The sequence below is a fragment of the Gymnogyps californianus genome, chromosome 7 (genome assembly GCF_018139145.2).
Source record: "Gymnogyps californianus isolate 813 chromosome 7, ASM1813914v2, whole genome shotgun sequence".
In the NCBI taxonomy this organism is placed as follows: domain Eukaryota; kingdom Metazoa; phylum Chordata; class Aves; order Accipitriformes; family Cathartidae; genus Gymnogyps; species Gymnogyps californianus.
In genome coordinates, this window is record NC_059477.1 from 16,270,747 (window position 1) to 16,286,104 (window position 15,358).

Genomic DNA, 15,358 nt, shown 5'->3' on the forward strand with positions numbered 1-15,358 from the left:
TTTAGAAATAAAACACAAGCAACTGGAACAGCCCTCCTTTAAAAAATACTTTATTAACATTTCAGGTTCACAACTCCTGATCAAAGCATCAAATATTCTGGTTATTTGATAATAAATTACAAGTTATGCTGCCATATTTAATCTATAATTCTGTTGCCTTACCATATGCTACTGTATGGCATGCTCACAAATCAAGTGTTTTCTGGCTAATACTGAAAACCCACAAGTCTGATGACAATGACAAGAGAGCATGCTGCTTTGTACCTTCATAAGTACAATAATAGAACACATTGAGCGCCTCCACTGCAGCTGGTCCCCTCTGCTTGTAGCCAAAAATCAAATCTATCCATTCATGAAGATGAGCAGAAACGTACTCGGATTCCTAGAAGGAAAAAATGCTCTTGTAAGAATAAGAAAAGTATTGCTCCCTTCTTGAAGTATTTACTACTTTCTGTGAAAGAGATTTAATTCATAAACTACGGGTATCCACAAACTAGGTATATACCAATGTATAGGGCAGAAGCATAAGAATATCCATGTGTGTTAAGGGCAGTAACTGCCAGGTAAGAGGGAAAATTAATACAGCAAAGCAGCACATCTAGACTATTGAAATGCAACTGTGCAAGGGAAGGTAAGCTGCTAGTTCCCTAGTACCATACAGAATAATCTATAAAAAGCAAGGGAAGCCTTATCACCTAAACCCACCTAATGCTGCATTTTATCTCTTAGAGCAGCAAAATCCCAAATGATTAGTATCTTCAGGCTCTTTCCTTTTTTCTTTTGAGCATTTTATCAACATGCACAGTGCTTTTAACTGGAAGTTCTAACAGTACTTGTGATGTCAAATGCAACCACAACTCTAGTTCGAATGCAGTCCCAGTATTTCACACTTAAGCCACAGTGACAATGTGTAGGTGTACTTTCTTTATCATTACTTCACGCATATAAACATCATCTTACCAGAGCCTTCCTGTGTTTATAAATGAAGTCTTCCGGGGAGTGGGCCCATTTGGGGAGAACAACATGATTTACCACCTCTTTGGATATTTGAAGCTGACCTAAGTTAAAACCTAGTGAATAATTTGGAGAATTTTAAGAGTTACCACAAGGTATTTAAAATATCTTGATTTTTCAATAAAGATTAAAAAGTGTTCTTTTCTCAATGCAAGGGAAGAATATTGAAAAATTCTTAATGTAAATCTCCAACAACCCTACCACTGACACAGGAGGCTAAAATCTGCTCTGAACATTTAAAATGTTAAATGATACAGGGTAACAGTTGTCCAAAGGTGTGCAGTCATTTAGGTGCGCAGCTGCACCTAAATGACTTCAAAGCTGAAGTCCCAACCTTAAAAAGTAGCATTAATCATTTACACACCTATCTGTAAACATATCTGCATTTGCTTTGTTTTACCAGGATTAAGAGTCCAAAACATTTCAATGAGGTTATTCATAAGAATTAAGTTACTTATAGGTTTAAATGATTGTAGAATCAAGGCTTTCAAGAAGTCTTAAATCCCATCAGCTTTCATTAGAACAACTCTAAACATTTAAATGACTTTTGAAAGCATGACTTGGCTGTTTCCAATTTTTGTAACTTAAAGCTCTAGTAGATTGTAGCTAGCAGACTAAATTAGCAGCAGCACAAACATACAAATCTAGTTTTAAATTGTCTAATAAGTAGAGAAACAATTCCCTATGCAATAAATGTGAATTAAAAAATGGCGAGGAGTCTCATATCAGAATGCAGGATGCTGTCTTTTCAACCAACATTATATATGAGTGAAACAGCTTTTTTTTTTCCTACTTCTGATGGGAACTGAAACCTTACTGGCTCTAAAATCAGGTGACTTAATGCTGCATTGGAAAATAACAGTAACAAGCAGAAAATATGCTGGTTGCCTAGAACAAACAAAAGACCTCACATGTTTGAAGATGTCCAAACTCTATCACCCAATGAACCCAGTAAAAAGAATACTAATTAATCTGTATTAACTTTTGCTAACTATTTAATCAGTATTAACTATTGCTAACTTTTTCAAATATCCAAATGAGCATCTCTGATATTTTACATCAGGTAAATAACACTATCTTTAGCCATCCTTAAGCCCCCAGTCTGAATTTTAAACAACGTTTAGGCTGCTGCTTAACACAACGGGCGTCTTCATTAAACAGTTTGAAGCCAGCATGATGATTAAAGTAATTTCTATAAGCACACTATAAAGCTTAAATAAGAAATGTTCCAAAGCATTCACAAACGGTTGTAACAATTCTTTTCTGAAGAATACAAGAACAGTTTTCTATGAGAATATTCTGAGCAGTCAGTTTACCATTTTGATTCTCCAGGAACTCTGGGAAGTAGAAGAACTCTGGGATAAGTTCCTTGACATCATTGGGGTTGTCCATGAGCGCCTGCCAGGTAGCAGGAATAGAGTGGAACTGCCTGTCAGCACAGTCGAATCTGTGGATCAGAAAACTCAGGTTAGACTTTGATCACTCTCTCAGTAAAATGATAAGGAAGAAAAAGAAAGGTGCTGCGTATTTGGTCGCAGCATACCTGCCGCTTTGAAGTTGGATATGAAGTGTTGTGAAAGGTTCTACCCGAATGAGGTAATGCATGACACCAGCAGCATTTGAGTAATGTGTCCCATAGTGAAATTTGTCAATTATCCCAAGGGGATCCTCGAAATTCTCATATCTAAAAGAAATAAATCTTTATAAATAAAACTGAGCACTACAGCTGATTTACATGTGGATTATACTTATTGGACGCAAGGATTCAAAAGAAACGATCACAGCAATCTACAAGAGAAAAATACATTGAGTTCTACTAAACATGAGGATTCCAATTCTGACCTAGAAAGTCCATAAGCAAAAGACTGCTGAAAGACAGAAATGTACACCAGATGAAGCCTTTGCATACTTGTTCTTGTACTCTTCCCTAGGCATTTGCTATTAGCTGTCAGAAATTGAACGAAGGGCAAGACAGGCCTGATTTAGCATGACTTTACACAACAGACAAAAATCCCCACATCGCTAAGCTGAATATTTATTATTGAAGGGACTTTTCACAGTTTCCTGCAAGATTTAAAAAAAATTAAAAAGTGTGTGTGTGTGACTGTCAGGATGCAGAAAAGAGATTTATTTAACACTCATGCTCATTTCCTTTTCTACTGGCAAACGCACTCTACAGTACTATGCCCCCATCTGGCTGATATATTCCTCAGTGTCACAATGCTAATAAGAGAAATTATAGTTAAACATACTGCTAGAGAACCAATTTCATTACAGTCAGGGATAGAGCCTAATCATTCAAAGAAAATCCTCCATGTTCCAAGTTTTCAGAAGAAACTTGGTTTTGGAAGATGCTTGACAAGTCTCATCTGGTATGATAGAACACTCACTCCCCACATTAGCAAAAAAGGAAGGATTGCTACACTGATGTGTGGGTGCAAGTACTTGTCATTCCTACCTACAGAGGAGTTGCTAGAAGTCACTAAGTTATATTTTATTTCAAAGATAATAATCTATGCTTGAAAAAAGAGCAGGAAGCACAGATTTAGGATCAATGCTACCTCTCAGGTAGCACAGGCAGCTCAACTCATCAGTATGATTTCACATTCCTTATCTTGAAGCAGACATGGGACACAGTATGTGTCTTCAAGCTGCTGGGCCATTAAATGAAGCATTTCTATAGCCTTTCAGTTTTTTATCTCCACATCTGAGAAACAATTGAAAATTTACAACAGTAAGTTTTGTCCTCTCAGTGCCATATAAGCTAACTAATCTGAATGCAGCAGGAACAACAAATCAACAACCTTTGCAAATGCATCTGTGATGTTATAAAACTAGCTTTTAAAAATTTCACTGCCACAACTTTATTTTTAAAATGTGTTATTAGCCTGCAGGCTCAGAAAAGACAGAGAAATATAACTGAGTGTTCGAATACATACTTCTCTTTCACAGCCTTAGCATTCTTTTCATTTACCACCCCTATGGGTTTGGACAGATCCCTAAAGACTGCAGGATTATTCAGGTCCAGTTCTTCTGAAGTATAATCTCGTAAAATCCAGGGGAACTAAAAAAGAGTCAAAGATCAAATTAAGATTAAAAATCCATCTTTCAAAACAGAAAAAATACATACATTTGGCAAAAAATTAAAAATTAATTTTTTTAATTACCACAGGATATTGAGCGAGGTCATTGTAAGTTCGCCCTGCCATTGTGTTCAGCTGAATAAGGTAGTCAAAGTTGGATATTTCTCTATTCACCCATTTCTGAAGGACAAAAAAAGATACAATAGAAGTCACTATATCAAAGATACCACTATTGAAAATTATGTCTTGTCAGTATTTATCTGCCAGAGGACAGTATTGGCAAGTGAAAGGCACAAGACTGTAAGAATGGTATGAAAGTCCAAATGTAGTTTCTCCTAATGAAGTTTATTTTCCCTTTGATTCAGTGACTGTGCTACCTATATTTCATTGAAATCATGTCCCTGATTGATGCCAGTACTGTTTTAAATACAGGGCAGCAGACAACTAGCAGCCTCAGAATAAAAAAGGAGAAGCAAAACAGAAATGAAAGAAACAAAGGCAGCAGGTAAACAGGTACTGAGAAAAAGGGGAACAGAACTTTGAAATTCATTAGAGTTCTAAGGTCAAAACTTATTTATAAATTGTTCTCCCATTGGTTAATGGTACAGGAATTTGTAAACTAACATTGTCCTTGCGCCTTTGCTTCACTATTATATTTTAAACCAAAGAACAGACAGAGCTGTGTTCAGGAGGGCTCAATATCTGTCCGTAGTGTGATGGATACATTTCATTATAGACGATATTTTCTTTATGTAAATATACAACATGATAGCTTTTATCATTAGGGAAACAAAGAAAAAACAAAGTATTTTCAGTATTTTGAAAGTCATTTGTAAAGCTTCCTCCCTCAGAGAAAACAATAATTGTGGCATAAAGAGATGGAAGATAAAAATACATTTACTACATTTAAAAATTTATCCTTGTTTAGGGTAATACATACATTTTGACATTTTCCTTCCATACCAATACTACTAATTCCCTTAAGACTGTATTTCCTGCTTAATCTTCACATGGGCTTTGTTGAAAGCCCCATCATGAAAAGGTAGCATGGAAAATTATTTGCACGTGTAGTGAAAGAAGTTCCAAAATGTGCACTCAAGATCATGGACTAAAGACAGAAGCAAGTCTGCTACATGTTTTCCATTCTTGTTGGAACACTTGTCATAATCACATCAACAGTCTGGCTCTATCCGTTCACCTCACTGACTGTAAACACAAAACACAGCAATTCTAAAAACATACATGTGAAAATTCAGGGGCCAGACTGAGGGTACAGAGGTTGGCAGTTGCCATCTAAACACTGCGGGGGGTGGGGGGGTTGGGGTGGAAGAAGTAAAATCAGTAGTCCAGGACCTTCCAGGAGTCCTTCAAGAAGCAGAGGAATGCTCTAGACCATTTATGCTGAAGTCTCGTACCTGCATCAAACCTGAAGCTTTAAAAAGTTCCTGCGGAGATCTGGTCCCAGAAATATTTGGAGAACGCAGTGACAATATTCGACTATATACTTTGTTTCGTACCTGTTAGAAAACAGCATTAATAAAAAAATTATTCTGGAGATTGAGGCTGACAAGTAAACAACTTCTCTGCTAATTAAAGTGTGAAATAAATGGAACACAGTTACACTTCTAAACATTTCTATCTCTTGCTGCATAAAACGTTTGGACATGGATGGATGTGACATCCTTCCGTTACAGGATATAACAGCAGCGTGTTATGAAGTGATTTTTTTTTTGGTGTGTGTAGATGCTACACAGAAAATCATTATTGCCACAGAAGTCTTCTAGGAAATACTGCTGCTGCTGTTCAAATAAAATTACACCAAATGTTTTCCCTACAAAACTATTGCAAAGATTTATTTACTTAAACAAACCCAAACCCCCCCCCCCAACATTTTACACGAGCTATTCATAAACTGACCTACTAGTATGTAACTCACCCTAAGTTCTGATATTTGCCTTAGTCCCACATACAAAAGATCACTGACATTATCCAGGGGAAGAAAAAAAATTCACTAATCCTAAACCATGGAATACAGAACTAGCAATGATTTCCAACGTTGTGGCAAAATAGTCTCCTTTGCTTTGTAATTAATTTGCTCAGAATATTTAAAAAGATGTGTGGGCTTCAAGATATTTAGATTACTATTGATGTAATTTTAGGTGAATAATGATTCTGTATCATAACAGAGAGAGAGAGAGACAGGAAAAAGAAGAATCTTGTTTTATCCATCTTTTCACAATTAATCAGTTTCTAGATGCCAGACTGAGGATTTCACAGACTGCAGCCTAGTTTCCCATAATGGCTGTATCTAGCAAACCTTTTGCTACTAGTGTTACAGTATTATGAAAGACACACTAGACTCAAATTAGACATGATCAGTGAACTTAAACTTGACACTTGTGCTAATTATATAAATCAAGGAAGTTTGGGAAACCCGTACCTCCTTATTGAAGTTGAGGAAATAGTTGGTTTGATCTGTAAGGAAGATCTCTAAAGCTGACCTCCTCAGGTTGTACCGACGCAAATGTATCTCTCGAATTTGAGAAAGGTGCCATTTGAAATCAAAACCTACCCCTAGGAAGAGCACTTTGATTATTGACTTCAAATATATCAAAAACTTTTCATATAGACATAATGCAGTATCATTTCCAATCACCCCAGAGTTACTCCTAGAAAAGGCAAATTTTATATGTGGCTTGATAAGCCATTTTGCTAGGAAAATATTAACTTCAGCTATTGTTCTGCTGAAAGAAAGAGGCAGCAGGAAATATCTGATGGAGTGTACGATTTGTTTTTGCTTTCTGATCAAAGACACATTATAAATGTATTCTGTTGACCAAAAAATATGAACCAAACCCCTTTGCTTTCTTAAACAGGCTCAAATAGAAGCTTTTACATGTTTAGAATTCCCAAAAGGCCAACTTCTTCATATACTGTTTTTGAAAATTTTACCATTATTGGTCAAACATTTCAGTCCACTGTTTTCATACTCAACTGTGTATAGTCTATTAAAGTTCACTAAGTTAATATAGATGATTAATGTTTACGTACTACTACGTTTTAATCATTACTTACTCCTACTTTTTAATCAATGTATGAGTGAAACGTTATTTGTCCGGGAGAACAGGGAGGTGCCATTTAAGCAGCAAATCACAGGTAATGACTTTTTTTTTAGTCAGCACACTTTATTTTTTTAATAAGTTGATTTTTTTTAAGAAATACTAAGAATAGTGAATCAATTTAACAGCTCAGCAAGTACAGTTCCAGATTCTTGATTCTGAAGGGATCAGCCAGCCACTGACCACCAAGTAAAATATTAATTTTAAGTACAGATCTGCAACTTGTCTCTTCACAATTAGTTTGAAACTTATTCTCAAAAAAAAAAAAAAAAAAAAATCAAACTCAGCCTACTAAAAACAGAATGCTGAACTGCACTGAAAAGAAAGAGATACTGATCATGCTCACCTTCCTCTTTTTCAAGGCTACCATCAAAGAAATAGATGTGCTGGGTAGTGATCTCCAGCCTGCCAGGTATCACATCAATTACTGTAATGAGTTCACAGTCTTCAGACAATATTAGCTTTTCTTTCTGACTTTGCTCGTCCTTCTCATCCCTACAAAAATACCATGAAGTGTTACAGGGTTGGGTAGATTATAAAGTTGCTTAGGTACTTGGTAAGAGTACAGTTCAGAAAAGAATCAAACATGAATGGCATTAAAAGTACAACACAAATGATTACATGAAGCTACTTCCATCAGCAGTCTTGCATGTTTCAGACTAGACTACCAAAGACCATTTCATAGCATCCCTCTTCAGGCTTGATATGTCAGTTTCGGGCACAATGGACTTGACCTCCCTTGAAGTATGAAAACATGAGGCTGCATTTCCCTTTCTTATTTAATTGCTAGGTGCCTAAATTCTCTGGCCGAGGGAAGAGCTGAGTCCTGGTTCATGTGACTAAAGTTATCTTCAGAAGTATCTGGAGGAATGGTTGCTCAGAAGTCTATAGATATGACACATCACAAGCAAGCATTTAATAACCTTCAAGGTACAAGAAGATGCATCAGTATCAAAGTAGTGCCACATCTCTACTGGACTTCAACAGCATAGACACACACATAGATGCACGCACAACATCACATGTCCAGTTGCTGAAGTGAAGCATTTGCTATCTCGCCCTGCCCTGCCCCGCCCCCCCAACCGCTTTTTTTCCCTAAAGTCACACCTGCGACATGAAGGAAGCACAACAAGCCTTCTCTCTGGAATGCTCTTAAACACAGAGGACTCTCTAGCAAATTAATGCCAACCAAGCAAACATCCATGCTATGTAGCTGATGGTATAGGGAATGGCCCTGGCATCTATGGACAAGAACCAGTTCCAGTCTGGTCTATGCCCTCACAGGGCAGACCGCCTCTTGAGAATTATAGCCAATGTACAGAGTAGAAAAGCCTCAACAATTCTGTAGCTTCAGCTTCAGACCAACTGTGAGCAGTGAATCACTAACGGATCCTCACAAATATCCGCTCTGCCTTCTTTTCCCTGGGGCTCTTTATGTCTCATTGCTGACAATGATAAATCCAACAACAACTTTTCTGCTGTTCAAAACTACTACAAAGCCCTGGATTGGATTGCGAAGGCCAGACAAAGAAAGAGGGAAGCTTTGCATGCTGATTAACTCCTGAAGTTGTTTCTCACTCCTTATCCCTAGCACAGAAACAAATTTCAACTGTTCTATTCTGCTGTACTTACAAATTGGAACTGGCTGCTGTGTCTTCTTCTGGTAGTTCAAGAACATCATCTTCCAAGTCACTCACTTTCACCTGCTTCACCACCTCCAGAAGCAGAGACTCACTAGAGGGCTGTGTCTGGTGCACACCTATCATAAATAGACATTTCAGCTCAGAAAATTTTTTGCTGCAACACTTTTGGAACGCTAAGCTACTGAGTGTATCTTCTACTGTTGAATGTTGGTTTTAACTGAGTAAGAAGCAACCAGACTTCTTAAATACTTTTGGGGGCAAGTAGAACACTAAAAATACTCCCTGAACTACACTGAAATATGTCAAATTGTAACAGTATAAAGGCAAGACATAAACACATTAGAAAATTTTAAACTGAATTCTGATGTGGACATTTCCAATAAAATATTTTGCAGTGTTCTGTCAGACACTGTTACAGTATGCAGATTTCATGGAAATACACTGCTTTTGTTTTTTGCTTACTTGTGTTTACAAGAGTGTTATTTTTTTGGTTTGAGTCTTGATATCCAATACACCTAACTTAAAGAACAGTTTACATCACTAACTCAGCTGTTTGGCACACTTCTGAAACAAAGCACTCCATATCTACACATTTTAATCATAAGCTCTAAAAGGTTTTAAACAAATACTGCCTGCTAACTCTGATCTCATTGTTTCCTTCTCTTGAAAAAAGAATCTTATGCAAGAAAGCTACGTGACTGCTTATTTTAAAACAGAGGAGCTCTTTAACTTTTTTTTTTTTTTTTTGGCAACAAAAATACACATTTCAATGAACAAGGGGAAATGAATTCCTCTCAGTAGGAAGATGCTGTTTCAGGTCAAAGCACGACTCTTATGTTACACATTTTACTATAAAGGAAATAAAGAAAAATCAAGATTTAAGTATCTACCATACACTGATTCTTAAATACAAAGAGTAAAGTGTATCTTTCTTCAGTAAAGACTGAAGAATGCCAAGTGAAATAGCAAATACAACTTTACCTAAATTATCTCTTAGGTCACTAGCATCCTGATGAGAGTTGAAGTTGTAATTCTGCACTAGTTTTAGTCTCATACGTGAAAAATTTTCCACATTTGAAAGTTTCCAGTGAACAGGATGCTGTTTCCTAGGAAAAAAGAATATCCACAAAAACAGTTAAAAGAAGGTAAAGACCTATGCGAATGAACTGATTACAAAAGAGTACACATTTAGAAAAATACTGGTCAGCCACTTGTACATTGTAAAACATAAAAGTAATAAACTGCATTTTAATTTTATATTTCATATTGCAGCTCTGATCATCCTAAAGCACTTTGTAAACAGTATTTATTTTCTACTGAAATACATCAAATTATTTACAATTTCAGTTAATGACAATTAAAAGATAAAAAAAGAAATCTTTATCCAGAACTTCCCCAAAAGCTAAGACAGGCAAAATGTAGTCTTCTAAACTGAAATTAGCTTCATGCATAAAAACTCAAAGTCTTTATTAACAAGTCTATTCTCTCTTTTCCAACCGAACCACTGATCTGTAGGATCTCTCAAAAAGTTTTTTCAATTGCTTCATTGATAACTGGTTTTTATTTGTCACTTGGCAAGAAAATCTAGCATCCAGGTAACCAGCTCAGCATTACACTTCAAACTTTGCATTTTGATAATTAAATGCAGAAAACATTATAAAAGATGCATTCGATATTAAATTCACCTCTCAAGAATGGTTATCAGAGTCAATTTGACAAAGTTCTAACCACGTGAATCAGCTAGTCATGTGAGCAAATTCCTTTTAAGCATCATATACGGTTTGATTTAAGAACTTCACTCTTACATTTCAGACCAAGGACCACGTTCAGAGAGCAAGTAAAGCTGGGCTGCTCTCCACTGTCTCAGAGTAGCTGTGTGTTGACTATTAAGTTGCTTTAGCATACTGTTGTACCGCAGATTTTCCTGTCGAGCCTTTCTGCTGAATGGTTCCACAAAATGCTCCTGAAAGACCATTAAAAATAAATCTAGCACTGAAATAACTCTGACCTTTGAAAACACAGTTTTGTGGCTTGCAAGAATTCTCATAAATTAAGAAGGAACAAAAAAAGTTTAGCAGTAAAAACTTCTGAAACTTTAAGGTAATGCTTATGAGAACAATTTTAAAAAGCTTCGTACTGGGAGAAATGGCACCAAACTTCGACTTAAAGATGTGAAGAAAGCGTTATCAAATGCTGAATCCATATAAAAGCAATTTTTCATCATCAGAAAAGTGGTCAGTATTGGAAATCCTATTATAATAAGTAGGATTCTTCTTTAAATTCTGGTATTCTAGAATGTGACTCATTGTATTCTTCCTTTATCTCCTTGAATAAAGAAAGACTTACTACAAGGATCCTTATTAAGATGACAAAAGGAAAACAAGGGAAATGTAACTTAGCTATGATATTTGCTGTAATTACTAGTTAATTCTAATGCTTAAACTGAGTCTGGACCTTATACAGAAAGGTCAGTTCAGAAACTACTTTTCCACACATTAAATAGGAACTGTTCACAGTTTTAAATGTTTTCATTATATTGAAGTAGAGTTTAAAAAAAAAAAAAAAAAAAAATCACACTGACTCATCTCATAATGGAGAAGAGGTTTTAATAATTCAAAACATAAATCAGAGTAAAAGAAGATGCAGCCTATAGCTGAGCATAATTCTAGGTTGCTGTACTATGAGAAAGGCCTACTGTCCTGAAATAACTCTGCTTACAGATAAACTCTTAAATAGAAAGAAAAGAATTAAAAAGCATATCCTACAAGTATAGTCACACTGCCCATACAATCTTAAAACAATCAACCTGCCTGCAATCACTTGAATTGGATCATCCTGGAATTCAGTTTCTCCATCTTTTAGAAGGCAACTCCTGAGATAGTTCTTCTAAGAGAAACCTGCACTCACGCAAAACCTTACCTGAAATTTAAGCTTACTTTCTCCTCTCTCCCGGTCTCGCTTGTGCATGTTCACCATAAATGCTTCATAACAATCTTTCCAATAAAGTGCCATCTGCTCGTGATCATGTCTGAATGAATTATCTTCATACTGCTTCATATTTGGAATAATCTGGTTCCACCAAAACAAAACACGCAACATGATTTCTGAATGAGTTCCTCCGCTTTCACGGCTGAAAAGAGGGGGAAAATGGTACAAAAAGAATCTACTACTTACATATTTGTCAATATAAACTTGCCACTCATCAGAGCTGCAGTATTCTTGAAAGTCCTCAAAGAAAGATGGGCTGCCATTTGTAGGAGGCAATGAAGGGAGATGCAGGTTCATGAAGAGGAGTTCATAAATCTTGGATACCAATGTCCGAACAAGGGGAATCAAAAATGAGTAAGTTTCTGTCTTCTCTTCAATTGATCTACTCAGGATGCCTTCCAGCTTCCCCAAGAGGTAGCATGCTTCAGGCTGGCTCTCAATTACTTTGGTCTGAAGGAGGGTGTTTAGTTTGGCTGCTGCCATAGCACAGACCTACACAGACAAACAACAAAAAATTAATGCATTCCTCAAAATAGTAATTTTGAGCACCTTTCTTTTTATGACAGGAGTATGTACATATTCTGGCTGCATCCTAGGTAGCCTGAAGGCACACATGCATCAAATATGGGCACTGATCACTTATTCATCCTGTGATGACCAAATCTGAGTCAGCTGCAACCCCAAAGTCACACAGCTGCATTAAGACAATCACATACCTAAACTAACAATCCTGGCTTTACTGAAGGGCTCATATTCCAGGCACAGCTCTGCTAACTTTATTCCAAATGTTGATTTGGCAGAACAGGCCAGGTTCATGTGCACTTAATGTATGTAAACCTGAAACTGCTAATAAATGTATTTTATGGTGGAAACAACAAGTCACAATCAGAATCACTATTGTACTGTCACTAGTGCCTACATAGTCCCATCTTCAAACAGCTTGCCCTCTACCTCTTATGCTCAGGAGGTGCACATTGACAGGACTGTAAACTTGCAAATGGTAAGAACCAATAAAACATTTCCCTATAGAAGGATGAAGGACTGCCATCAGTCTGCTCACTGGTATGAGCAGCTCCCCCATAAACCACAACAGTTAAATCAAACATGCACTCAAAACACAGTACCACTTGCAGGAATTTGCAACAAACCTGTAAGTTATCTTGTGCAATGAATCCAAGGAGCAACTGGACTTGCACCTGTGAAAGCCTGATTGCTTCTAGGCCAGCAGAGTACCAGACTGACAGGCTATCCATGAGAGTCACTAGTTCTTCCAAGAGCTATTGTAAAACAGAAGATTTGCATGAAATAAAATTAACAACAGCTACTGCAGCTGGAGGCACAATAATTTCAAAGAGCTGAAGAAGAGGCTGTGTTCACACTTCTACCTTACCCAAACCCAGAAAATTATCCCAGAACACTGCAGTTAAACCAGTAATTTGAAACAATTCGTGACTACAAAAATCTGTCTAGCCCAGTGTGTTAACTCAAGTATCGCCCCTGAATAAAGCCAAAACCAGCATACAGTATATATGCTTATGTTTTTCCTGTAATTTAACTCCAGTAAATGCCCTTTCCTTAGAAAAGTTAGAGAATCCACAAGCAGGATTACTATGATTGAAAAGACACTATTATTAATAGCACAGATACCACACCAACTTGCAATTTCGGGGTTCAATATATATAGGGGTTTATTTCATTCTTTTGCTTTGTATTTTAAGTGATTTGAGTGTAACGCTAGTATAATTTACCAGCAATAGCAATACGCACAGTGCCCTGAGAAGGAAAACAAGGCTTCTTTCATGAATATCTGATTTAGTGAAATGCTTGAAACTTCATAACAACTATTGATGTCTTTTAAAAAATAAAAAAGTAGGAGGCACTCCTTTCTGTCAGTATTTCGATACTAGAAGTGATACAAACCTTGTGAAAGGTAGGTATTCACAAGGCAAATGGCACATTTCACTATCCAGACTAATACACCTTGACACGTTCCCTAATAAGTTACTCAAATGTAAAATCATTGTTTTGTTAAGCCCCAGAATCACATGAATGCTTCTGTGGCAGACTGAAAGCTGTCCTGCTTAGAATATTATGGTGCTTTAAATTCTCCCCAGGCACAGTGGAAGATAATTTATGAAAGTACTGTTATTTTCAATTCAGAGTTGGCAATAAGCACAACTTTCATTGCTCCAAAGTTCAGATCTCTATTCTAATAAGATTTCACAAAGCTAGATCACAACAGAAGGCAAAGCTTTTACCAAGAGGAGACTTTTTAAAAACAAACAATTAAAAGCTTTAAGATTAAGCTATGTTTACTTATAAGCAGGCATTTTGGAGAACAGCTTAGGAATTACTGTGTTGATGACTCTTAACATTACACTTCTTTTTCCAAAAAAAGTAGCCTTAAAAAAACTGATTTTAAGGATTTATCGTGATATAATGACGGTTTCCACATAATAGCTCTCCCCTTTAGCCTTGAAAAATGGAAAAGCAATGACAACTCAGACAGTGAAGGGAGCAAGACCACTGCCAGAAATTACATAAATGTTGACGCAAATTATGGGTGTCTACAACATATATGTCAAGAAGGCAGGAGAAACAGCCAGATGACAGAAAGTTTCTTTACCTTACTACTTATTGTGTTTGCTAGTCATTTTCTTCCTCAGACCTCATGTTTCTGACTGATGTATAAAATTGAGCTATTTCCATCTATATACACAAAATCATGTTGCAACTCCAATATGGGTCAAAGCCCAGAAGTGACATTTCTCAGCTTGCAACCAAGAGCAGAGTTTTGGCTAGTCTTTTATTCACGACACACACAATGAGTCACACATGCTGATAAACGGTGCAAAATCTGCTTGGGCTACAACTGACATTGTTTCATTAGCTCCTACGTTTTCTAAACATTTCTCCAGTCTGAAGAGACCTGGATTTTCAATAAAGAGTACCACTTATAGGCCTATTTAATTTGCAAAATTAACTATATTCCCTGTAGTAAGTATTCACACTTTTTTACTCATTAAGGGGCAATTTAATCCATTCCACTATGAACCCTTACTCTGTAATATCTATAGTTTAAAAACATATGCCTAGAAGGGATGACAGCATCCCAGCTGACAACTTTTTCATGACTATTTCAGCCTATATACAGTACTTCCATTATGCAGTTACTGTACCTTTTCTGTCCATAAATTTGAATTAACTAGTCCTTCTGCCTGCAGGAAATCTTGTACAATTAGCAAGAGCTTGAAGGCATTTTCAGCATGTGTAGGGAGAGCTTTTGAATCTCTGTTATCAGTGACTGACCATTCTAACATCTTCTCCAGCAAGCTGCAAGGAAAACAAAATCCCAAAGTAATTATTACATGTTCTAAGTGTAAGTGGCTTTAAAAAAATCCAATTAAGTATTTAATTGAATCTCTTAGTCTGCAGTGACATAACTGCTGTCTTCTCGATAAGCCAATGAGGTAAAAGGTTTTGAGAAGCTCATGAAACCAGTGATACAGTT

General features: G+C 36.6%; 1 protein-coding gene across 1 annotated transcript in view; it reads right to left on the minus strand.

The window, feature by feature from the left end:
* The window catches only part of NBEAL1 (neurobeachin like 1), an 88,375-nt gene that overhangs the window by 13,409 nt on the left and 59,608 nt on the right, over window positions 1-15,358 (minus strand). The window contains exons 29-44 of the mRNA XM_050899674.1: window positions 15,027-15,180; window positions 12,996-13,124; window positions 12,034-12,339; window positions 11,779-11,928; window positions 10,665-10,822; window positions 9,841-9,965; window positions 8,849-8,975; window positions 7,563-7,711; window positions 6,538-6,671; window positions 5,513-5,614; window positions 4,182-4,277; window positions 3,954-4,078; window positions 2,558-2,698; window positions 2,331-2,461; window positions 961-1,070; window positions 265-382 (exon numbers count right to left, since the gene is read on the minus strand). Of these exons, the coding sequence (XP_050755631.1) occupies window positions 265-382; window positions 961-1,070; window positions 2,331-2,461; window positions 2,558-2,698; window positions 3,954-4,078; window positions 4,182-4,277; window positions 5,513-5,614; window positions 6,538-6,671; window positions 7,563-7,711; window positions 8,849-8,975; window positions 9,841-9,965; window positions 10,665-10,822; window positions 11,779-11,928; window positions 12,034-12,339; window positions 12,996-13,124; window positions 15,027-15,180 (2,255 nt within the window). The remainder of the gene's footprint in view (window positions 1-264; window positions 383-960; window positions 1,071-2,330; window positions 2,462-2,557; window positions 2,699-3,953; window positions 4,079-4,181; window positions 4,278-5,512; window positions 5,615-6,537; window positions 6,672-7,562; window positions 7,712-8,848; window positions 8,976-9,840; window positions 9,966-10,664; window positions 10,823-11,778; window positions 11,929-12,033; window positions 12,340-12,995; window positions 13,125-15,026; window positions 15,181-15,358) is intronic.